The sequence below is a fragment of the Agelaius tricolor genome, unplaced genomic scaffold (assembly GCF_023055355.1).
Source record: "Agelaius tricolor isolate 1412-34295 unplaced genomic scaffold, bAgeTri1.0.p SCAF_56, whole genome shotgun sequence".
Classification (NCBI taxonomy): domain Eukaryota; kingdom Metazoa; phylum Chordata; class Aves; order Passeriformes; family Icteridae; genus Agelaius; species Agelaius tricolor.
In genome coordinates, this window is record NW_027269316.1 from 2,314,703 (window position 1) to 2,339,845 (window position 25,143).

General features: G+C 39.6%; 2 protein-coding genes across 3 annotated transcripts in view; one reads left to right on the top strand and one right to left on the bottom strand.

The window, feature by feature from the left end:
* LOC139604861 (RNA-binding E3 ubiquitin-protein ligase MEX3C-like) overlaps positions 1-24,537 on the bottom strand; it is a 343,407-nt gene extending 318,870 nt beyond the window's left edge. Inside the window, exons 1-2 of one of the 2 annotated variants that reach the window (XM_071456180.1) lie at positions 24,060-24,537; positions 19,666-21,143 (exon numbers count right to left, since the gene is read on the bottom strand). In XM_071456180.1, coding sequence (XP_071312281.1) covers positions 21,136-21,143; positions 24,060-24,435 — 384 coding nt within the window. In that variant the 5' untranslated portion in view covers positions 24,436-24,537 and the 3' untranslated portion in view covers positions 19,666-21,135. Of the gene's footprint in view, positions 1-19,665; positions 21,144-24,059 lie in introns of those variants that run through there. The other variant, XM_071456179.1, reaches the window with a different exon arrangement.
* On the top strand, positions 462-20,002 carry LOC139604860 (polyadenylate-binding protein-interacting protein 1-like). Its single transcript, XM_071456178.1, has 11 exons — positions 462-705; positions 3,713-3,882; positions 8,770-8,958; positions 12,363-12,475; positions 13,646-13,757; positions 14,961-15,086; positions 16,384-16,490; positions 16,862-16,979; positions 17,145-17,199; positions 18,596-18,689; positions 19,571-20,002. Exons 1-11 carry the CDS (start codon positions 477-479, stop codon positions 19,659-19,661), a joined length of 1,404 nt encoding a protein of 467 aa, XP_071312279.1. The 5' UTR covers positions 462-476; the 3' UTR covers positions 19,662-20,002.
* Positions 24,538-25,143: the final 606 nt, after the last annotated feature.

Sequence of the window (25,143 nt, forward strand, 5' to 3'; positions counted from 1 at the left end):
TGACACAAACAAACCACAGACTTGTTTGTTTTTGGAAGTCGAGCCCGTGTTGGGGGAGAAGAGGGGCAAGCTGACTCATCAGTTCTGAACAGATGAGGTTGGCTACACAGCCTGACATCCAGGCGAGAGCCTTTAACTCCGAGCAGCCGAGCTGATGAGGACAACTCTCACAAATACCACGCCTGACCCAAACCTGCAGGTGCCTATGGCGTCTGGCGGGCCGGAGTCTTGGCTGCCTGGCGGAGCGTGCTCCTCCCCCTCTCGGCGGCGGGTGGTGCTAGGCCTCAGTGCCACTGAGGTTGCTATGGCGACGGGTCTTGAGAGGTCGCGAGGGGGCGCTGTGAGCCGGCCTAGGTTGCGACCATCGTGGCGGTGTGTGTGGGGGTGAAACTGAAAGTGAAGTGCTCCGGCCGCGGATAAGCGAGATTGAGTCGCTGGCTCCTTCCCATGAGCGCCTGAGCCACCCCGACCCGAGTATGTCGGATAGTTTCGACCGAGCTCCAGGTGCTGGCCGGGTCTGGGGTCGAGGTGGCGCTGCTCTCAGCGGTGCGGACGCGTCGGAGAGTGATGGTGGGGCCTGTCCTGGGGGTAGTGGTTCCCACAGTACAGCCTCGGCCGAAAAGCAGCATAAAACAGGCGGCCTCTTGCTGCAGCAGGAACCCTTGCGACCTCCGAAGACAGCGCCGCTGAGCACCGGAAACGCAGGTACTGGCCGCCGTGCAGTGGCCCTTTCCCCGCCCTTCCAGAGTCCCCCGATGCCGAAGGTATCGAGGAGTGGCCCCCTGAAGTCCGCTGTGGTCCCCTTCTTTGTGCAAAGTGCCCTGCTTCTGCTTCGCTTGCTGCTCCGGCACCCCTCCGCCCCCCCCCCCCCCCACCATTCCCGTAGCCGTCCCACTAAGAGTGGAGCCCTGGGGCTTCCTCCACACACCTCCTTTCGGCCTAGCCACAGGGACACGTACTTTCTCCCACCCCACGCACCTAGCGGCTTAGAGGCCACCGCATGGAAATGAGCTGCGTAAGGGGCCTAGCAACTGCACTTCTCCTTAGATGAGCACTCATGTTTCTGAGCTATGTATGGACCTGTGCCCGAGTAAAGGTATGATGTACTGTTGTAGCCTGCTTGCAATGTTTGCCTGTCCCTCCCTCCCTTTTTGTGCCCATACATCTGTATGTATGTGTTTTAGCCATTTGTTCATCTGGCTGCAGATGTTCTCATTCTTCCCCTTACAGAAGAATTCTCTAACTCTGGACTAAAGGTTTGACAAAAAAATAAGCCCAACCCAACAGTAACATCAAGCATTATTTGTTGGTTACCTTTTTCAGGTAGATCCAGATTATGTTTTCAGTAAATTTAGGAGCTAATTTATAAACATGGATTTGCAAAATGTGGTTTAAAAAACACCGTTTCATTGGATTAATTTTTAAAATTTTGTACAAAAATGATAGTTAAGTGTCTTTAAGGATTATGTTAAAAATAGTGATTTCTTCCATTTATTGACCTTTAGAGTCTTGCCTTTACATACAGAATCTATGACAAAAACCCAAAAGCAGCAAGAATATCATAAGAAAATCTACTAGTTTCTCAGGTTAGCTCTTAGAAAACATGTTTTCATGGGGAAATAGAGGGCTCTCTTTCACCCTTTTTTAGGTCATCTTCACATGAACATTGATTGTGCTCACTTTCTGTCATGTAGAAAGGTGCCTAGAGTTTGCTTAAGTGAAAGCTTTATCCATATTAAATATATATATTTGAAGGATAGGATGATAGAATGGTTTGAGTTGGAAGGGACCTTAAAGACCGTTTAGTTCCACCCTCCTGCCATGTGCAGGGACACCTTCCACTGTCCCAGGCTGCTCCAAGCCCCATCCAGCCTGGTCTGGGGCATTGCCAGGGATCCAGGGGCAGCCACAGCTGCTCTGGGCACCCTGGGCCAGGGCCTGCCCACCCTCCCAGGGAAGAATTTCTTCCTAATATCCAATCTAAACCTACTCTTTCAGTTTGAAGCCATTCCTCCTTATCCTATCACTCCATGACCTTGTAAAAACTCCCCTTCTTGTCGTAGTTGAGACGGTCACAATACAAAGCAACACTCCATTTTCAGAAGGCTTCAAACTGTTTTTATTATAGCATGCATGCTTTTTATACATTCTTACAAAACTCATGAGTTTACACTTTACTCATTGGTCACAAAAGACAAAGTGCTTATTGGAATAGACAGTTGCAGGTTTCTCTTATTTATCCTTCTTTCTTTCTTGGTTTCTATGTTAATGACCTTGGTAGAAAATTCTTTCAGGGGCAAACATGGATCCTCTTATCAAACTTCTCTCTGGCTCACAGAAGTCGCTGTAAAACGTCTTCCACACCCTCTGGCTTTTTTTGTAGGCCCCCACCAGGTACTAAAAGGCCACCATAAGGTCTCCCCAGAGCCTTTTATTCTCCAGACTGAACAATCCCAACTCTCTCAACCTGTCTCCATAGCAGAGGTCCTTCTGCCCTCTGATCATCTTCATGGCTGTCCTCTGGACTTGCTCCAGCAGGTCCACATTTTTGTTGTGTTGGAGACTTTAGAACTGGATGCAGTACTCCAGGTGTGGTCTCACAAGAGCAGCATAGAGGGGCAGAATCACCTCCCTTGCCCTGCTGGTCATGGCTTTTATTTATATAGCCAAGGACAGCGTTGGCTTTCTGGGCTGTAAGTGCACATTACCTGCTCATGTTGAGCTTCTTGTCAACCAACACCCCCAAGTCTTTTCCCCCAGGACTGCTGTCGACCCATTCTCTGCCCAGACTGTACTTGTGCTTGGGATTGCCCCAACCTAGGTGCAGGACCTTGCATTTGGCCTTGTTGACCTTCATGAGGTTCCCACAAGCCCATATCTCAAGCCTTTCCAGGTCCCTCTGGATGGCATCCCTTCCCTCCAGTGTGCTGACTGCACCACACAACTCTGTGTCATCAACAAACTTACTGAAGGTGCCCTTGATCCCACTGTCCATATCACCAACAAAGATGTTAAACAGCACTGGTCCCATTACTGACCCCTGGGGAAGGTCACTTGTCACTGGTCTCCACTTAGACATTGAGCTGTTGACCACAACTCTTTGAGTGTGACCATCCAGCCAGTTCTTTATGCACTGAGTGGTCCATCTGTCAAATCCATGTCTCTGCAGTTTAGAGACAAGGATGTCGTGTGGGACAGTGTCAAATGCTTTGCACAAGTCCAGGTAGATGATGGTAGCTGCTCTGCCCTCATCCACCACTGCTATAACTCCATCATAGAAGGCCACCAAATTTGTCAAGTAGGACATATACCTATAGAAGCTTTTCTTGTTGCCCTTGATGTCCCTGGCCAGTTTTAATTCTCTCAGGGCTTTTGCTCTCCTAACCTGATCCCTGGCTGCTTGGACAATCTGTCTCCCTCTCAGGCTACCTGTCCCTTCTACCCTCTGTAGGCTTCCTTTTTGTGTTTGAGTTTGTTCAGGAGCTCCTTGTTCATCCATGCAGGTGTCTTCTGGCAATTTTGCCTGACTTCCTCTTTATTGGGATGCATCCTTCCTGAGCTTGGAGGAAAGTATATTTATAGTATAAGTAAAAGTATATTTAAAGTCCAAAAAGTGATGTATTTGTTTTTGTGTACTCTGTGTGAATACATACTAATTTAGTGGTTTCTAAGAAAAGCCATTAACAAAAACCATTTATCAAAAACTTTTCAGAACACCTGCAACAGGCAAGAATTCCATCTGGATCACAAGAAAAAGTTTCAGTTCCTGATTTTGGACCAGAAATGGCTGAATCTCAGGTGGCTGTGGCTCCCGTGGTAACATCAAAGTTGTCTGTTAAAGCACCTGAGTTTTATCCATCAGGATATAACCAGAACTTTGCAGTGAGTGTTAGTCTTTTCTTAGTATATGCCAATTCAGTTTAACAATGTTTCTTGTGCTCTTGTGTATCAGATAACTTGAATGCTGCATTTGCTGAAGAGATTTCAAAAATTTGGATGATAACCTCCAGAGACACAGTCAGAATGTTGTGATAAGTGAATGTTATACTGTGAGAGCCTTTAGTGTTTTGCTTGAAGTTTGCTCCAGTAACTACATTCCTGTTGCAGTTCATTTGTGATCCCCGGGGGGCCGCCTAAGCTGTATGTTTGCTGGTAGCAGCAGGCAGGCAAGGAGACTCCACAGGGCTTCTGAGGGTGCTAACTAGATGAGGGTTTATTGGGGGTTCCACCCCCGGGAGCAGCATGGTTTCTGAGGGAGAGCCTAGGGAGAAAGGGGCCAAGAGAGACTCTGTGGTCTCCCCCCACAGCTTAACAGGAAGATTCAAAGTGGGCGTGGAGTAAGACTTGGGCCAATGGGATTACAGATACATGATACTTCAGGGGAGGATCACAGGCTTGGAATAAACCTTACAGTTTCGAGGGGTGAGACAGAGCATACCATTTAACTAAAATGTAACACCCCCCATTCCTTATTGATTACACCCAGCATCAGCATAAGCTGTCTTTTTCACAACTACCTCTGTTATAGTTATATCTGCATTGCATTTTCACTAAAAACTTAGCTGCATTTTTATTCAGATCGCATGGGCTTTTGAAGCAAGTGTGGGAGAAAACTTGAACTTTAGCTTTTCTAAGCATAGCCTTTACCTTTCCTAAATTTACTATGCCATGGGTATGATTTGCTATGACTGCCTAACTTTATGTACCATCATGTGTCTTTTCATTCCTTCAGGGATACTGTATCACCAGAGGGCAAAAAAGTAGGTTTGGGCTCATTCCTAGCAGCATGCCTAATATGAAATATATTTGCAGCCAGGCTAAGGGTAATCTCCAATCCATATTGTACATTCAGTACATAATAAAAGTTGGTACTTCTTATTTTCTACTCTCCATGCCTTCCATATTGTTGCTACAGTAATTCTACTCTAAGGAAGATCTATGTGAATTCTTGGCATATCTTTTTGTTATGCAGGCAGATAAAATGGTACTGGTCTAAGTAGGTGGGAACTATTGCTTTTACAAATACAATTGAATTATAATAAACAATTATACTGAAACAGATATATTTTGAAAAACTTAGGAAAAAAATACTTTATTTGAATGCTAAACATGGGGGTTTGGAAATTAACGAAAATAACTCTTAAAATGGTAGCAAAACCTAGAACATTAATTTCGAAGTATGTTGTAGGGACCCTAATCTAATCAGAGTATACTAGGGATAGAATAATGATCTTTCAGACTTGTTAGTTCTTCACTATTACCAAGTTTAGGGATTTTTTTGTTTGTTAGTTTTTGTTGGTTTTGGGAGGGGTTTTTTTTTACTTTAATAGGTGAATTAATTTTGTAAACTGGATCCACCCGCAATAAAAATAAGGAATTTAGCACACTTTACTATTACACAGATTTTCACCGTGGCTTTTAAAATTTGAAACAAAGCAGTTTTGAGAAAGTTCCATTTTTCTTACAAGTAATACTTAGCTTTCATTTATCATTTTCCCTGAAATTTTTAGATCTGAAAGATCATGCTGGCTTTTTGCCATTTCTTAAACATTTATTGTTTTAGAAATAATTGATTACAAGGTTGATTCCTTGTTTGATTGTACATTACTGTAATTACTACATGTGTCCATATAACATTTGATTGTTAGATTATTTAATCTCCAATTAGTTCTGCTACTTCAAATTATCAGCTACCTGTGAAGATACTTTAAGGGCTACAGCATCCAAGGCATGCTGGATTTTTCAGAAAAACTTTACCAGGACTTTGGGGAGGAAAGATCTCTGTGGGATTCTGTCGCTGTCAAGACGGTCATAACAGACTGAGGAACACGCTGTATTTAGGAAAGTTTTCTAAATCAAAATTTTAGAAATAAAAAGTTTCCAAAAGGAGGTTAAGCAGCCTCACTAGTGGGGTTGATACTTTTAGTCAAAAATTAAGGTGCCAATTAAATCACCTGTTCATGTCTTATGAGGTTTGTACTTGGAATAGTCTTTATACCAAATTTTGCATTAATTATTGTACACTTGCTGAGTAGGTAGAATCTGAAGATAAAACCCCAAAATTTAGTTGATCCAGTACGTTGTTCTATCTCCTTTGTTAAAACTTAAAATCTGCCAGTGAGAAACATGAGGGGTTTATGTCTAGAAAAAATCTAACTAGACTAAAATCTAAGTAGGTTTTAAGTATTGAGTGCTCCTAATTTAACAACATACAATATATAATAAAGTTTGATTTTTTTTCTTCCTCTCCCATTTGTTCTGTTGCCTGGCATAATTACTAAAACCTAGACTGCCTTTGAAGTTGCATAATTAGCAGAGGTAGATGAATGTGGGGCTGAATTTACCCTCTGTGCTTAGCCTTTTAATTACAAAATGGGAAGAGGAGTATGAATACCAGGACACCAGCATACCAAATGGGATTGGAGTCCCTTGCAGAACAAGGATGTTTCCTCCAAGAGTGAATTTTTATCCAGTGAGGATGAACAGAATATCCTTCCTCTCTACTAAACAAGGCTGGAGAGTTTTCAAATTGGTTGTTTGAAGAGGTACCAGTTGTGCTGTGTGTGACTAAGCTGCAGTTGTTGCACAAATCATGTCATAGTTCTGTGGACCAAAATAGTTGTACAAAACTTTTACTGAGCTCTTTGAAATTGCCTAGTCAAATTTTATTTCCTTTAGAGAAATAGAATATTTAGCAAGTTTGATGCTTGTTAGCTTTTATTCTTTGGCTTCATAAGCTCTAAACCATTAGAATAATAGAAAAATTTTGGTTGGAAAAGACCTCTGAAGTTCCTCTAGTCCAATTCCAACTCAGAGCAAAATCAACTTGGATTGGGTTGTTGAAGGCTTTATCCTTATGAGTAATAATGGTTTGCCACCATTTCCTTAAATCCATATTTTTTTTCCTATTTTTACTGGGCCACATTAACTTTGTCTTTGATATTATTCACTGGGCAAATATTCTACTTAATGAAACATCGTATGAAACCTTTCTAGTTTTTCTTCTGTTATATTGATGTGTCCCTCATTAGTTTAAGTTTTATACTCTTACAACACAGGTCTTGAAATAATTTTGGAAAATCTGAATTTTTCCCCACACATTCTTTACAGGTTGTGAAATTAATGCCAATACTTGATTTTCAGCAATGTGTATCTGTCTTTCTCCACAGTTGGTATCCAGAGCTTTTATCTTTCACAGATCCATGTTGCTTTACAGTAGAGAAGAGAATGAGGCATTTTGAAGACAGAAAGTAAAGGATATTCCCTCATTAAGGGAGGAATGGTGGGGAGAGGGAGAATGTCATTATAAACCTTATCAGTGTATTTATGTCCACTAAGTAAAGAAAAAGCAGTTTTCATTTTAGCTTAATTTTTCATTACAGTAGATATATTTAAATCTTTTTCACATGAAATAGTTGATCAGTTGAGAATTCTGATCTCTTGTGTGTTACCCTTATGTCTTGAATCACTAATTGTCAGCTCTTTAACAGTTCCCTCTTCAGGTTCCTGCTTGCCCTTCTGAGATTTCCTGAGATACTTTTCACAATCTTTTGTACAATCTTTTCACAATCTGAAATACTTTTCACAAACTTTTGTACAGTATGAAAAGGTGAATTATTGGTACTGTGTTATTACTGGTTACATCACAAAGTATGTTGCTTCCTATGCTATTCCTCTCCTATACTAGCATTGTAATTATCCAGGACAACACTGACTTTAGAGATTTACATGCATTCATTTTTGAATGGACAAAATTAATGGGTTGCCCCTGGTTGAATGCCAGGCACCCACCAAAGCCTCTTTCTCTCTCCCCTCCTCAGCTGGACAGGGGAGAGAAAATATAACAAATGTTCATGAGTTGAGGAAAGGACCAGGAGAGATCACTCACCAAATACTGTCCATGAGCAAAACAGGCTTGAATTAGAGCTATTAATTGAATTTATGACTAACAAAATTAGAGCTGGATAATGAGAAGTAAAATAAGACCTTAAAAACACCTTCCCTCCCTTTCCCAGCTCTACCTTCTCCACCCCCATCAGCACAGGGAGACTGGAACAGGGGTTATGGTCAGTTCATGGCCCCTTGTTCCTGCCACTGCTCTGAGAGAGGAGTCAGTCTTTCCCTTGCTCCACCATGGAGTCCCTCCCACAGGAGACAGTTCTCCATGAACTTCTCCAGTGGGAGTCCATCCATAGGCAAAATCTCTCCCCGGACTGCATTATTTTCTGCCTGTATTTTATACATGGGAACATTCCACTGTATTGTATTTCTGTAATTTTGCCCCCTCCTGCGTATTTTGAAGCACTTTTGTACTCTAGGTAAGCTCAAAAGATTTTGTTTCCAATTTTCAATTCTCTTTTCTTCTACAGTTCATATAGCTGCAGCAAAGTTTGTGTGTACATCAGGAAAGGGTGTTGAGCCTCAGTTTGGCAATTTTATTCTTAGCAGGTATACTTACATGTTAGTTTGTTAGTTAATCTTACAGTCAACTTGGCAAACTAATTTCTTTCGAATCTGTCTTTTGATGTTTTTTGCTGGGAGACCTTAATCTCTATGAAAACATGTTACCTAGTTCTTGACTCCTAGAGTTTTTTGATGCAGAGGTCTATATTTGCTAAAAATGTTGAAGTGAGATGTGTAATAAAGGTCACTATCAAGCATGCAGAGCATCAGAAGTTAATCAAGACTAAGGGTTCTAGTTACTTCTGGAGGTAGCAAGTGTGAGTAAGGTTTCTTTTAAATAGCTGCTACATTCTTTCACTGCTATAGGATTCTCCCTTTGAAGATGAATATGATGGCTACCTGACTTTGGTAGAATATGTACAAGACTTTCTAAATCACCTTGCCGAGCAACCAGGTTGTTTTGAAACTGAAATAGAGCACTTTGCCGAAACGGTGAACAGCTGGGTCGCTGCAGATGAAACTTTGCAAGAACTCGTTGAACTTGTATATCAACAGGTATCCTGTGTATTCTGTCTTAACATGTTATGCCTCTGTTACCCAGTGTGCAAAATATGCATGTTAGTATTATTTGTTATATCATTGTGCCTACATAGTGTTTGAATGGTTGGAATTTTTCTTTTTAGACTGAAATGTATAGGGAAAGATTTTTCTCAAGAAACTGTAATGGTATCTCAAGTGAGATATACTTGGCTGATTGTCACAGACATGTTTTCTGAAAAATCCTTTCCTTAGGATTTTTCCTCCTGAGAAGCTGAGAGGCCTCAGGAACAAAATGTAACCAATGGTTATCTGCTGCTGTGGAATGCAACAGGTGCAGCTGGGATTGGGCTCATGTGGTTGTTTCTAATTAATGGCCAATCACAGTCAGCTGGCTTGGACTCTGGTCAGTCACAAGATTTTATTATCATTCCTTTCTATTCCTTTCAACCCTTCTGATGAAATCCTTTCTTCTATTCTTTTAGTATAGTTTTAATATCATATATATCATAAAATAATAAATCATCCTTCTGAAACATGGAGTCAACATTCTCGTCTCTTCCCTCATCCTGGGACCCCTGCAAACCACCACAGCTGATCAGTAAATTTCCCTAATTTACTCTGTTTCCTTTGTTGTGTATTTGGATCTCTCAGGTCACATACTAGAGTTGAAATTACAGCAGTTCATTAAAGAAGTTATATTTGAATTGCTGGATTTACTGTCAGTTGTACATTTTTATTCTATCCTACAAAAATATTCTTTGTGATAGATATTTTTTGTTCTTTTGTATTTGAAAAAAAAATCTATACCTACTTTGGGAAATGCTCTTTTTTACTGACAGGCTTTGTTCTTCATTTGGTATTCCAACTATTTCAGAACATCATCATTAGAAAAATGGAAAGCTAGTCTGCTGCTAACGTGGTCATGGAAACAAGGACAGAGACCTTGAGCTGAACTCTGTACTAATTGGAAAAAGCAGCTTAATCTGTGTTGTTTAGCAAATTAGCTGCTTCTACCGTCTTCTGCAGAAAATGAAGTCACACTTCTGCTTGCTATTTCTTACATTAGGTATCTCCCATTCTCCTGAGTTGCTTTCAAATTCTACCTTGAAGAATGTGAACTTTATGCACCTTTTAAGTGCAGATACTTGCAGATTTTTTTACTGTGAAATAATCTGGGGTATGTAGAACCTACGTGATTGTCACACATTGTGTAGAGTCTTAAGAACTGTAGAGTCTTAAGTTTCTTACTATAACAGAATTGATACACATTTAAGTAAGAACAGTTTAGTTATACATCAAGATTACTTGGGCTGTGTTTAGCAGCATCATTTTTTCATCCTTTATTTGGACACATGAAGAAAAGTTAATAAAAGATTAAAATATTCCAAATAACTTTATTTGAAGAAACTTCATAATGTTTCATAAATTGACTCTTGTTTAAGATAAGTATTTTAATGTTGCCTCTTTTTCTCTCGCCCTATTTAAAACAAGTCTGATGTTAGGGTTAGATGTGCCTTCCTTAACTGAGAAGCATTGAGTGTTATCAGTCTGAAAGATAACAGCTTTTCTGAAAAATAAAACTTAGTTCAGTGCAAAATGCTGTCCCAGTATCCAAAAGCACATTATTTCAACTTCATTGGATGTCAGGATATGACAACATTTGAGTGTGAGTCAACTCTGCTTATTCTTCTGTCTTGAGCCTCTGCTCAAGTACTTGTTTTTACTTGTCCTGGTTTATCTCAAAACTTCATTGAAATATGCTGAAGTGTGTTTAGAAGCATCTGCATCAGTGATGTTTGAGCAGATCTACAGATGGTTTTTGAAGGAAAAAAGGCTAAAATAAAAGAAACCCAAATCCTAAACAATCTTCCCTTCATCTGGGTATCAGGTATCTTAGCCTGTCTTAATTAGACTTATTTATATTAATTATATACTTCCCCCTGTTCTTCCTAAAATCCATTTATGTCTTGACAGAGTGAGCTTGTTTTCCAAAAGTTGAAACACTGACTTCATAGCTTAAGAAGTCTTGACTATTGTGTAGTTACAGCAAGTAAAATTTCTCAAAATTTTTTCTGTTGCTGTTACAGCAAGTAAAATTTTTTGAGATACATATTGGTAAGACTAACCTTCATGCTTAGATTTTTTACTTTTTTGGAGTTGGAGATAAAGTGGGATTACAACAATAATTCAGGGAAGACATTGTTGTAACTATAATGAGTGGTTAGTAAGATATGAGATTGATTTAAGAAATAAATTTAAGTGCCATATTTTGCCTTATAAAAAGGGGGCCACCTCTTCAAGTCCAAGCAACTGATTGAACTAAAGCACCAAAAAAGCTCATTAGCTATTTCACATGTCCCTTACTGGAAACTAAAGTTGATTTGACTTTCTTAATTACTTACATTTCTTGTATCTTTCAAAGATATCTCAGTTCTTTCCAGCAGTGTAATGCACATAGTACAGTTCTGGGGTTTTTTTGTCAGAGCTGATCAAATTATTTAGACCAAAGCCTCTTTTCACTATCTCTGAGAAATAACATCAAATTCAAGTCTTGTTAGAAGAGAGCTCAAAACAAATGAGCAGAAATAAATTGCCAAAAGAAGGGAATGTTCTACTTTAAGTTCTAAGAGAGGTTGAATGTAAACACGAAATGGATTCCAAATTACTTTTACCACCTCTTGAAATTTTCAAGTATCAGTTTCAAAGCAAAATATTTTTTAGACAGTGTATTACTTATGTTGTGGAATTTTGTTGCCACCACCTGTTTTTAGATTATAAAAGTATAAATATTCAAACTAACAGGACTTGTTTTAGAAAAAAGGACTTATCAAGAACTATTAACTGTAATGATGCAGTTTTCATATCTGAATCAGAAGTTTGCTACTCTGCAGTTTGCTGGAGCATGTACAGGAGAAAGTATTTATCTTTACTTACCATGTTCTTGTACTCTTTCCCTGAGCATTCCTTATTGCCAAAAATAAAAATCTGGGATAAATAGCTCTTAGACTGAATGAAGGTAATATATTTATTTTAACACACTGTTTGGTCCTTAAAAAAAGTCTTAATGCCTACTCTTGGTTTGTTTGGTTTTTTTATTAACAGTTTGAAAGTGACTTTCAGATACTCTTTGGTGTAGGTCACAATGGAGAAGTAGAATTGAGAACAAATGGCACAATGCTGGTTATTTTCTTAAAGCCACAAAATCAATATCATGAACTTCAAAGTGCTGAAATGCATCTAGCAAAGTGTTTATGAGAGAAAAATTACCATGAGAAATAGTAACTATTAATCTTCTGTTCTGCAATTGTCTCATCAACTGTTGTTAAAGACAGATTTTCAAAAATCTCTTAAAGGTATTTCCTGATAACCTAATCATGACTGCTATGAATAATTTCTTTTTTCTACTTTTATTTTGGAAGGCCACATCTGTCCCAAATTTTTCCTACATGGGAGCACGGTTGTGTAACTATCTATCTCATCATCTAACCCTTAGTACACAAAGTGGGAGCTTTCGGCAGTTGTTACTTCAAAGGTCAGTATCAGTGTGTGTCATTTTCAATTTGTCACTTTCTCAGGTTGTCTTCCTTTTCTGTATGTAACTGTTAACATATTTAAACCAGAAATTTAGATGGAGGATTATTAAAGCATAGCTACCTAACACATATCTTTTTAATATGAACATAGGATTCCAAGTTCTGGAGGCTCCTTTCAGTTGAGAATAATTGTACTGCTACCAAGTTATAGGGTAAATTCAAAAAGTAGTCAACTTTAAATTTATACTAAATATGTACTGGTTTTGTCCTTTGACTTTTGCCAGGGCTTATTTCTTTGTATTTTTTCTTTAATGACTTTTCTGGCTGGAGTTGCTGTGAAAAGTTTGTTGGTATGCTCACCAACTTTACACCTATGATGCATGAAATCACGAAGGATTAATTTCTTCCATTTTCAGTTACTACAGGATTTGGGGGAATTAAGGTTTAATAATGCTTAGACTTAGTTGACAAAAATGCAACATTTTTAAAATGGATGTGTTTCCTTTTAAATCTCATTTGAAGGAATAGTAGACTTTAATACTTCAGAATTCTTTAGAAGTTAGTCTTTTTCTTTAAGGACTTTTGTCTTCCTAAGCTTCAGACTTGATTCTTACTTTAAAAGTTTCACTTAGTCCACCTATGTTTAGGAGCAAATGCATGATAAACTTTAAAAAAATTACCTCACTGTGATGTTCTCTTAATCCTCACTGTTTGCATTTATATCTAAATTTTACTTCTGTCACTTAAAATGGTAGGATAAAGAATTTATCAAATAAATGTCAAGGCATCTAAGACAATGTGGGCCGCACCCTGAAAGGGGAAAAACATCTTTCAGAGTTTTATTTCTGTTGATGTTTGTCTGCCCATGTTCAACTTTCTGGACCCATATTCTAATATATAAACTGTGTAACTGGCTTTCAATTTTTACATTTTTGCAATTTCCTCTATTTCATTTTGCTTTCTCAGATACCTCAGTGCTCACCTAGAAGAACAAAAATCTGCATTCTTTGTGAAGACCTCTCACTTCCTTCACAAATCCAACTTCCTAGTATTCAGCATTTAATAGTTCTAATGCAGTGAATAAGTTCTTAGCACTCTATTAAATAAGTTACATGTTGCATCTTTTGGGTTGTCTATAGATTATATGATTTTTGCTTTCATGTTTTCAGGTGCCAAACAGAATATGAAAACAGAGATGAAGCTGCCAGAGGAGATGAGACTGCTCAAAAACAATTTCATGCCTTTGTGTTGTTCTTAGCTGAACTTTACCTTAACCTAGAGGTAAGAAGAAAGTTGTGTGTCATTCATATTCATGAATTTTTGGTGTGTTTAAGTAAACACTAAAATGGAATATCATTTGAGGTGTGATTTTTTTTGAGTTTTTTTAGTTAAAGGGAAAGGGGAAGAAAGTAAAATAACTTAAGAACAGTTTAACTATAATGTGTGTCCAAGAAACAGAGAAACAAAAAAGGACAAGATCATCAGAAGAGAAATAAATACAAATTAAAAAAACGGTGTAATAATGCATTAAAAGAACCAGCCATAAACTACCTTTCGAATGAACCTTTTGGTTTTGGTTTTTTTTTTTTTTTGTCGTCTGGTAAACCCAGCAGATTACTACACTTAAACAACATAGCAAAATGTTACAACCTGGCAGAAGCAGAGGTATCAATAACCCATGTAATTCAGTATTCAGCCACTAATAGGAGCTATTATCAAATGCTTGAGGAGGGCATGGCAATCTTCAAAATAAACAATAAGAATGCAGACCTTGAAAGATATTTCTTCTGAGCCCTTGGCTTATGCATGAAATGTGAAATTTTGTATTTAGATCATTTTTTTTGTTTCTGATATGTCAAAAAAAATGTATGTACGCATAAAAGTTCTTTGACTCTTATACCCTTGAGTTCAGTAAGTTCACTGACTGCTGTAGTGTCCTTAAAATCTATTTTTCACTGAATTAATTCAAAGGTTTGATTTAAGCAGACACTACCAAAATGTTCTGCTGGCATGAGGAAAGAAAACTCTGACACTTCCATTTTTATTCAGAGAAGTAAAAAGGAAGCTTTCCAAAGGATTTGGGAAGGGGAAGTTGCCCAGCTTGGAGTACAATTTATTTTTAAAGCATTTTTTTTAAATTTTTAAATATCTTAAGAATGCCTTCTAGAAGTAAGGTACTCTACAGCTGCAGAGAATGCACGAGGTAGGATGGGAAAAGAGCATGGGAATCTGAGAATTTGGGATGATGTGGATCACTTGCCAGGCACTTTCAGCTTTTCTTAGCAATTGATTAGCAAAGAAAAACAATGCTAGGCAGGCATTGTTATGTAATATGTCAGAATTGCAGATACTACTCTATATTCTAGAAATAGTTATGGTATTTGACATTCAGCATCCAAGAGAGAAAATATGACTAAATGAATTTCTAAAACTAAAGTCTTTTCAATGTAGTTGAGTTTTGGTTTTTGAAAATATATTTTGCAGATTAAGGGAACAAAGGGACAGGTCACAAGAGCAGAAATTCTTCAAGAAGGCCTTCGGGAATTACTAAATGTGCTCTTCTCTAACCCTGTGGATAATAATTTGATGTGTGCAGTGAAACTGCTGAAGGTGAGACAGTAGTTTTAAAAGAAGGAAAAAAAAGTTGGTTTTTCATTTTTTTTAATATATCATCATAGTCCTGAATGAAGAGGGACACTCCAAGTATCTACAAATGTTGAAGTGTATCTGTAGCTAGACTGGGCTACCTCATTAAACATTGGATTCAAGCAATAGATGTCTCCTGTTGTCCTTTCCATTTAATACAGTGGTTTTTCACCTATTTGCTTTGCAGTATACTTCTTTTTAATTAAACCCTCATAGAGTTGTTATCGAATTACCTAGGATCAATGCAGTAGAAAACTGGGAATGTGAAACAAGTGCTCATTTTTATCTTTGTATTTTATTCCTTTGTATCATCAGACACCTTTCCAAGCATTTTTAGATCATGTCATATTTATGCTGAGTAGATTAGGAACTGCTGTTCAGTTGGACCATAGTGGCAAAATGAATTTTTTTGTAGTTTAATTCTTATCTCCTGCTGTACAATTATTGGACAATGAATTAAGGACAGAAAAAGTTTTCATCCCTAGCAGTTCTAGACTGTCTGCTGCTAACACTCCCTCAGCAACAGCTTCAGTCTCACAGATTTGATGTATTAAAACTCACGTTGGCTTGCTCAGATGATTTTTGGCTCCTCTTTCCACATCCCCAGGTGAAAATCTGTGGCATATCTGATTCTAGGTATGTTGACTGAAGTCTTTCTAAAGCTTACTAGCTTTTTTTTATTATCGGGTAAGCCTGTGGTATCATCTGCAAAAAAATGGTCTCTTTTTGCAATTAAAGCAATTAAGAGCTGCCAAATGCTGTTAGTCCTTTCAGCAGGATTCAGAATGTTGTAAAATTTTTGTGTTGATGTGCCAATGCAATCTCCATGTCTCACTGATACACAAGCTCAGGAAGATGAGGAAACGTAACACTTTTTTACAAGAAATCACTGCAATATTCAAAAATGCATTTTGTTATCATGTGACTGTTTGGCGGTGTAATGAAATCACTGAAGAGTTGTTTCAAAATCCCATTTTGAGACTGAAATGAGGGAAGTGGCTGTGAAATTCTAGGCAAGATTGGACATAGAGTTACCATACTGTCTAAAAGAAACTATTTATGTGGTCATTAATCTGTTCAACAAAAAGATGTTGAAGATTGGAACCCTCAGTAGGTACTCACATCATGCATCTAAATGCTATGGATTGGTAAAGAAACTCTTCTGTTGACAGTTTATTAAACTTTTCTAAATCACTTGAAAAGAGAAAAAAAAATACTAAGCAAAAAAAATCCTCAACAAAACCTAATACCTTGTCTTTAGTTGACAGGCTCAGTTTTAGAAGATGCCTGGAAAGAAAAAGGAAAGAATGATATGGAGGAAATGATTCAGAGAATTGAAAATGTTGTGTTGGATGCAAACTGTAGCAGGTGAGAAGAGAAATTTGTTTGCAGTATTTTGCTTTGATATGAAACAAAACATCTTCAAAATCTTCAAGAATAATGGCCATGTCCAAAAGATTTCCTTCAAAACTTTCATTTACAAAAAGTCAAGCAATATGTTGGTCACTTTCATGTAGCAATTGTGGGGGAAGTGGTTCTTTCCATTTTGGTTTTGTTCTGTTTTTTATCTTTTACTAGAGATTCATGTTCCACTTCACAGATGGTTGTCTGTTTGTTTTCTGTTTGTTTTCTGTTTGTCTGGTTTAAGTCCTTCCCCTCCCCCATTTGCCAACCATTAGCCCAATGATTGTTTTGCACAAATCATTTGAACTTTTGTGCTGCTTTTGTTTTTTTCTCAGAGATGTGAAACATATGCTTCTGAAAGTAGTGGAATTACGATCAAGTAACTGGGGTAGAGTTCATGACACTTGTCCACATACAAAAGCTACTCCTGAAAATGACCCGAACTATTTTATGGTAAGAATGTACTGGTATTTCAGTTCCTTAGTTTCATAGGAATTTGATTCATAGGCTAAATTTTATTAATTTGATCATAAACATGAATAATTTGATTCATATTGCTAAAAGCTACAAACATCTGTCTCTGAACTCATCTAACTTATTGTATAACTTTCTTCCTAGAATGAACCAACATTTTACACTTCTGATGGTGTTCCTTTCACTGCAGCAGATCCGGGTATGTCCCCTGTTTTTCTCAATCTTTCAAAAGTTGCAATTATGTCCTGTTGAAGTACATAAAAAAGTTGTTCTTCGAATATTATAAACTCATGCAACTTCACAGACAAAAATTTGAGCTGAACTCCTGGCTTTGTGTAAATGTTTGAAATGAGCAGAGAACATGCAGTTGAGTTCATATAGTTCAGAAGAATTTGTGCCAGAGTCCTCAGCACTTGGTTTCCACAGTGTGGCGCTTCCCTGTCGTGAAAAACACCAATCACTTGTTTTTTTAAAACTTTAAAAGTTTAATAGTAATACAATTAGAGTAATAATAATTTGGACAAACTGAATTAGGACAATATGAGACAATAAAGACAAAGAGTTACAGACAGTCTGGGTACCTTTTTCTGGGCAGCACAAGCCCGAAAAAGGACACCCGTTAACAAAGGATTAACCCTTAAAAGCAATAGCCTGTTGCATAGTCATACACTTCATACATGATGCATAAATTCCATTCAAACACAGGATTCTCTCTGGTCATCGTCAGCTTCTTCCTCTGAATCCTAACAGCACCTTCGAGGTGGGAAGAAGTTCGTTTCTTCTGATAAGAGGGCCATAAATTCTTTTTCTCTGAAAGATTCAGGTGTCCTGTGGCTGCTATCTCGCTGCGAGTCCTTTCTTTAAAAAAGTATCCTACATAGCATCGTTTCTATTTTAACAATTTTTATAACCTATATTTTATGTTTTTATATATTATATTTTTATATAATATTATATATTATAATTTATAGCCTATATTTAACACAGTACTTAAGAGAATGAATACAGCATTACTTTCTAACACAACACATAGAATATTCATTTGAATATTTGAAAAAAGCCAATCATAACATACGTGCATTTTTCATACTGTTCTGAGGAGGCTGGAATGTGATCCTAAGACTTGTCCCATGGGACATCTGATAAAACCCCTGGCCTGGGGGAGGGTGTGAAGATAAAATGGACTCTCATGCTAAACAATGAAGAGATTTGTTGTCCTGCTTTGAAAAGGAAGTGAGTTTTTTGGGATGCTGTGGTCAAACCAATAGGTGCTCAGATTTGAATATTGGCACCTGGTGTACATATAGTACATGTAGTTGTAGGTTAATAAGGTTTTCTTTACTTTATTTTCAAAGCTGGAGCCTGCTTTGCTCTATTCCTGGTCACATCTCACAGCAGACACCAGGGAGAATGTATTTTCACTTGTCTTGTCTGTTTTCCCTGGCTGTGGCCTCCCTGGAGCAACATGCTGCCACACCACAGCTCTTTTGTTTGTCTATTGTTAGTAGCAAAACTTTCTTTGTTTTCAAACTGTAGACATGTACATTGATTTAGAGGACTAATATATTACTGGATCTCATTTTTTCCTATCTCAGATTACCAAGAAAAATACCAAGAACTGCTTGAAAGAGAGGATTTCTTTCCAGATGATGAAGAAAACAGCGTGGCTTTATCAGGAGCTGAAGATCAGTATGTTTCCATTTTGAGTGATAGCTGTTGTGGGGTGGGTTTTGGGGTTTTTTTACACTAGATCTTTTTACAGCAAATTTAGGAAATCCAATCTTGTCAAAAATGAAATTAATCATTTTTATTTAGTTCTACAATGGAAATTATGTGTCTGTTCAGGTGGAAGTTGGTTTGTAATCACACAAGTTTGAAACATTTTATATTTATCCAATTAAACTTTATATATTTTTGCCCATGTGCATTTTAGAAAAAAAAAATTGCAAGCAAAATGATGCATCATACCTTCAGGTGTTGGTAGTGAGACAACCTGAATTCATTCTAGCTAGAGATAATTACAAAATTTTCAGTATTTTTCAAAGGGAGAAGGTTGGTAAGGCTTTCTCTTTGGGATTTTGAGTATTCCCTCAATTCATGGCCAAAGGGGAAGCAGTAGATGGAAATATAGTCTCACCTTCTGACACCAGTTTCTAAGAATTTGATAGGAAATCTGTGAAAGAAAGTCTAAAAGAAATTGCTCTGAGTTCTGTACTGGTTGAAGGAGGACTTTCAGATCATGATTTGATACTCAAAAGCATTTTCAGTGTTGTGTTTGTGTGATAAGAGCACTGGTCTGGATCATTGTTTTTGTTAGTAAATTTTTTTTACTGCATTTTTCTATCATCTTGGAAATATTTCTGTCTTTGAACCTGTGGACAGCCTGAGATGATCTAAAATGGTGACAAACACTGTAGGAATTTGTACATATCTATGCTGCTTTGGGATTTGTTTGTTTTCCCCATAAGCTTGATGTTTATGTAAAATATTTCAGCTATTTACTGTTTCTGAAAATCTGGCCATAAAGTTAACAGTTTTGGTGGGGGGGGTTGTTTCTGGTTTTTTTTTAGGTATTTTCATGATCTTGATAACAAGATGGATCCAGAAATTGAAGAAGCATATGAACAATTCTGTCTAGAATCAGAAAAGAGAAACCAGTGAGATGTTCCACAATAACATTTGTTTATTAAACCACTTTGAGTACAGGGAGGCAAAAAACATTTGTACCAAAAGAAGGAAGTTCACTTTCTCCAAGTACTCAAGCTACTCAATTTCTATTTTGTTAAACAGAATCTTCCTAAAGTTGTAAACTTATGCTCTGTAACTTAGTGTTGTGTATATATCACAATTTATTTTATGGACAGGTATATGAACAATGTTTGGCTGCAATAAAATTGATTTGAAAAGTATCATAAGGGAAATTAAAATTTCATGGGGAGCTGTCCCATAGGATTACCTTTGTGGGGGGGAAAAAGAGGAAAAATAAATCCATTTCAATTTAATTGCTTGTTTGGTTTAGTATACACTAGGACATATCATTTTTACCATATACAAGATCTGGTATTTCATTTTTTTTCTGACTAAAGAGCACATGATCAATGACTTTTTTGGGTTTTTTCTGTAGATCACAATCATGAAATCATGATAAGTGGTTTGTGAAGGGTTATTTTTGTGGGGAGTTTTGCTTTTCTTTTTCCTTTTCCTTCTATGTGAAGTCTGGACTCTTTCCTAGAATAAACATGGTACATGTTGATATGTGAAAAACCAAACAGTGTTTTGGAAATCACATTCTTTCAAGATCTTTGGTCCAGGTAAGCTTCTTTTCAACTTTTCCAAGCAAAAACTATCCTGGAATTTGCCGTGTTCTTCAAGACTACATGAATATATTTCTGGTTTAACCCATGCTTCTCCAGGAGGATGTGCAGTGCTTGGTATATTTTTTGAAAATATTTAACATGTCAAATCTCTCAGCAATCCTTGTCCCTTTCTCCATTCTTCTAAATCTTTTATATAATTTCATTTTGTAGTTTGAGGCAACTCATATTTCATCAATGTTGACATTCTGAAGTCAACTGCTAGTTTTGTGAACCCATCTAGTCATGTTAGTCTTCCTAGGATATACCCTTGGAGTTGGTGCCAAATTCAGTTGTATTTCTTCTTATTTAGACTGAGTAGAACCCCTTATCAAAAAGCAAATGGGAAATATTTCCCAAAAGGCAATTGGAAAGAACATGTGTTATAAATATGCATGGAAATAATTTTTGACTTATTTGGTGAAATGACTTGTGTATCTGCTACTACAGTGAGTACTGGGTGTTTAACATACTCTTTTAAGTTGAAGTTTTAGAAAAAAAAAATAGCCGGCTTTGTTTCCTTTGCTATAGCTTTCTCTATCTTGTGGTTTTGCTTTAAAAAGCATTTTTTTGTCCTGGTTACAGAGAGGAAGTGGAGTTTATAACCATGTGGGCATCACCTACATCATCATTGCTGGGGAGTGTAGCTTTGGGGAGAAGAAAAGTTGAGCAAAGCCCTGGAAATGGCATCGTTTGCCTCCCTCTTCATTGGACGGGGTTGCTGTGGCGCTGTTCACAGGGGTCCCAGGATGAGGGAAGAGATGAGGATCTGACTCCATGTTTCAGAAGGCTGATGGATTATTTTATGATATATATTATATTAAAAGAAAATGATATGTTAAAAGAAAATTATATATTAAAACTACACTAAAAGAAGAAAGGATTTCATCAGAGGGCTTGAAAGGAATAGGAAGGAATGATAATAAAATCTTGTGACTGACCAGAGAGAATTAGAAATTAATTAGAAACAACCCCATGAGCCCAATCCCAGCTGCACCTGTTGCATTCCACAGCAGCAGATAACCATTGGGTACATTTTGTTCCTGAGGCCTCTCAGCTTCTCAGGAGGAAAAATCCTAAGGAAAGGATTTTTCATAAATGTGTCTGCAACAATGAACACCTGCTGATGTAAAGCACCTTTTATTTATTTTTTAACATGCTTTTGTTATTAATATTGCTGCTGTCCATGGTTGTGGTACTTAATCCTGTATATCCTCCTGTATATGCATGGTGTGTCTACAGCAGTGCTCTTTTTCAGAGCAGGGAGAGAGATCAGGTTTGTTTTGTTGTTGTACTGTGTGATACAAGTTTATCACACAGTAATAAACTTGTATTTATTACTGTGATAATAGTAAGAAATACACATTTATTACTATTGTAATGAATGTGTATTCATTACTAATTAATAATAGTAATTAGTAAATAATTACTATTACTAAATAGCAATTATTTCATAATCACTATTATTAAGTATAATAATTAATTAATATTATAAATACTTATTATAATTAAAATAATTATGTTTAATATTATAATTATGTATTATAATTATAATATAATAATTATACTATAACATAATTATATTTTATTTTATTATATATTATATACTATAATTGTATTGTTATATAATTATATAATATAATAATATAGTTATAATATATATAATTGTATATTATAATTACATAATTATAAAATATATAGTATATATTTTGTTCCTGAGGCCTCTCAGCTTCTCAGGAGGAAAAATCCTAAGGAAAGGATTTTTCATAAAAGATGTCTGTGACAGAGGCCCTCTCTCTCCACCAGGTCTTCCAGTGCATCCTGCTCTGGCATGGGCAGCTCCCCCACGGGCAGATCTCTGCATCCCTCAGGAGGACACAACCTGCTTCACCATGGGCTTCACCATGGCCTGCAGAGAGATCTCAGTTTTGGCACCTGGAGCACCTCCTCCAACCCCTCTTCAACTGCTCTTGGTGTCTCCAAGTTGTTTTTCCTCACATGTTCTCACCTCCCTCTCTTCTCTAACTAGGAGGGTCCCCAAAATGGCACAAAGAGGAGAAGGGGGTCAGGACCCTCAGGGGGTGAAGATGAGGGAACAGAAAAGGAGGTGAAGATGAAGGTCCCACCTCAGGTGTGAGGGGACAGGAGGGTCCCCAAAATGGGGCAAAAGTCCCCATGTCAGGAGGAAGAGGAGGGTCCCTCACTGGGAGGGGACACAGGAAGTGGTGAGAGGGTCCCCAAAATGGCGGGAAGGGAAGAAGGGGGTCCCAGCCCTCAGGGGATGAAGATGAGGGGACAGAGGAGGAGGAGCTGAAGATGAAGATCCCACCCTGGGCTGTGAGGGGACAGAAGGGTCCCCAAAATGGCGGCAAGGGTTGAAACAGGAGCCAACCCTCAGGGGGTGAAGATTAGGAGGGTCCCACCCCGGTTATGAGGGGACAGGAGGGTCCCGAAAATGGCGGCAAGAGGAGAAGCGGTCAGGACCCTCATGAGGTGAAGCTGAAGGTCCCACCCTGGGTATGAGGGGACAGAAGAGTCCCCAAAGTTTGTGTGGCAGGAGGAAGAGGAAGAGGAGGGTCCCTCACTGGGAGGGGACACAGGAATTTGTGAGGGGACAGGAGGGTCCCCAAAATGGCGGGAAGGGATGAAGGGGGTCCCAGCCCTCAGGGGATGAAGATGAGGGGACAGAGGAGGAGGAGCTGAAGATGAAGATCCCACCCTGGGCTGTGAGGGGACAGAAGGGTCCCCAAAATGGCGGCAAGGGTTGAAACAGGAGCCAACCCTCAGGGGGTGAAGATTAGGAGGGTCCCACCCCGGTTGTGAGGGGACAGGAGGGTCCCCAAAATGGCGGCAAGAGGAGAAGCAGTCAGGACCCTCATGAGGTGAAGCTGAAGGTCCCACCCTGGGTATGAGGGGACAGGAGAGTCCCCAAAGTTTGTGAGGCAGGAGGAAGAGGAAGAGGAGGGTCCCTCACTGGGAGGGGACACAGGAAGTGCTGAGGGGGTCCCCAAAATGGCGGCAAGGGTTGAAACAGGTCAGGACCCTCAGGGGGTGAAGATGAAGGTCCCACCCTGGGTATGAGGCGACAGGAGGGTCCCCAAAATGGCGGCAAGAGGAGAAGCGGTCAGGACCCTCATGAGGTGAAGCTGAAGGTCCCATCACGGCTGTGAGGGGACAGAAGAGTCCCCAAAGTTTGTGTGGCAGGAGGAAGAGGAAGAGGAGGGTCCCTCACTGGGAGGAATTTGTGAGGGCACAGGAGGGTCCCCAAAATGGCGGGAAGGGAAGAAGGGGGTCCCAGCCCTCAGGGGATGAAGATGAGGGGATAGAGGAGGAGGAGCTGAAGATGAAGATCCCACCCTGGGCTGTGAGGGGACAGAAGGGTCCCCAAAATGGCGGCAAGGGTTGAAACAGGAGCCAACCGTCAGGGGGTGAAGATTAGGAGGGTCCCACCCCGGTTATGAGGGGACAGGAGGGTCCCCAAAATGGCGGCAAGAGGAGAAGCGGTCAGGACCCTCATGAGGTGAAGCTGAAGGTCCCATCACGGCTGTGAGGGGACAGAAGAGTCCCCAAAGTTTGTGTGGCAGGAGGAAGAGGAAGAGGAGGGGAGGGGACACAGGAAGTGCTGAGGGGGTCCCCAAAATGGCGGGAAGGGTTGAATCCGTTCCTCTTTCCCCCTCAGCGCCGCCATTGCCGGCCCCTCACTCACCCTGGCGCCCCACGATCTCGGCCACATGCTCGGAGCTGGGCACGGCCACGCACTCGGTGGTGTTGACGCTTCTCCTCCTCAGCAGCGCCGCCTGTTCTCCTCCCACAGCTCCGCCATCACCGTAGGCCTGCGCCAGCATGGCCGCCATCATCCCCCGGCCTCCCGTAACATCCAAAGCGCGCGGCAACAACAACGAGGCGGCTTCGTCGTCTTCATCCTCCCTCAGCTCCGCCTCGCCGCCATCATCATCATCATCTTCCTCTTCCTCCTCTTCCTCCGCGGCTGATTGGGAGAAGCCGAGGCCTTGCAGGCGCTGCTGGAGGAGGAGCAGCGCCGGCTCGGCCGTTTCGTTGGCATCGGCGGCTCCGCTGGGCATGGCGGCCACGGCTACGAGAGCGGAGCCGCCATGGCCGGGGCTGAGCGGCGGGGCCGGGGCTCAGCGCGGCGCGGCCATGGCGGCGGAAGCGGAGAGGGGGAAGGAGAAACGCGATTGGTTAAAGAGGGGAGGGGGGTGGGGTTTAGGGGTGATTGACAGGGCACGCCCCGCTGTTTGAGAGGTTTCATTGGTTGATTAAGGAGGGGCGGGCTGTCAATCATTCGTAAGCCGCGCCCCGCGCATGGTTGGTTCTGATTGGCTGCGCCAAGAAAAAGGCGGGACATCAGGATGATTGACAGGTGGGTCCTGAGGGAGAAGGCATTTTTGGGGTTTTAAGCGTAATTTTTAGGGCAAAAATGCCCCGGAAAATGGCCCCAAAAAGAACAGAAAAAACCCATTAAAAAGGCCCAAAAAGGGCCAAAAAATGCCCAAAAAAATTCATTAAAAAATGCCCCCAAAATGTTAAAAACACTCGAAAAAATGCCAAAAAATGCCATAAAAAAGGTCCAAAAATGTCCCAAAAAATCCCACAATGCCTCAAAAAGAAGTCCAAAAAAGGGCAGAAAATGCCCTAAAAATGGCCCAAGAAACAGTCCAAAAAGAGCACAAAATGCCCCAAAAATGACCCCAAAAAGAACAAAAACAACCCTAAAAAAAGCCCAGAAAGGGTCCAAAAAAAGCTCAAAAAAAGGCTCAAAAATGCCTCAA

Coding starts and splice junctions, on each gene's coding strand:
- LOC139604860 (XM_071456178.1), top strand. CDS start 477: ATGTCGGATAGTTTCGACCGAGCTCCAGGTGCTGGCCGGGTCTGGGGT. Junction 15,087..16,383: donor GTGCAGTGAAACTGCTGAAG/GTGAGACAGTAG, acceptor CCTTGTCTTTAG/TTGACAGGCTCAGTTTTAGA. Junction 18,690..19,570: donor TTATCAGGAGCTGAAGATCA/GTATGTTTCCAT, acceptor GTTTTTTTTTAG/GTATTTTCATGATCTTGATA.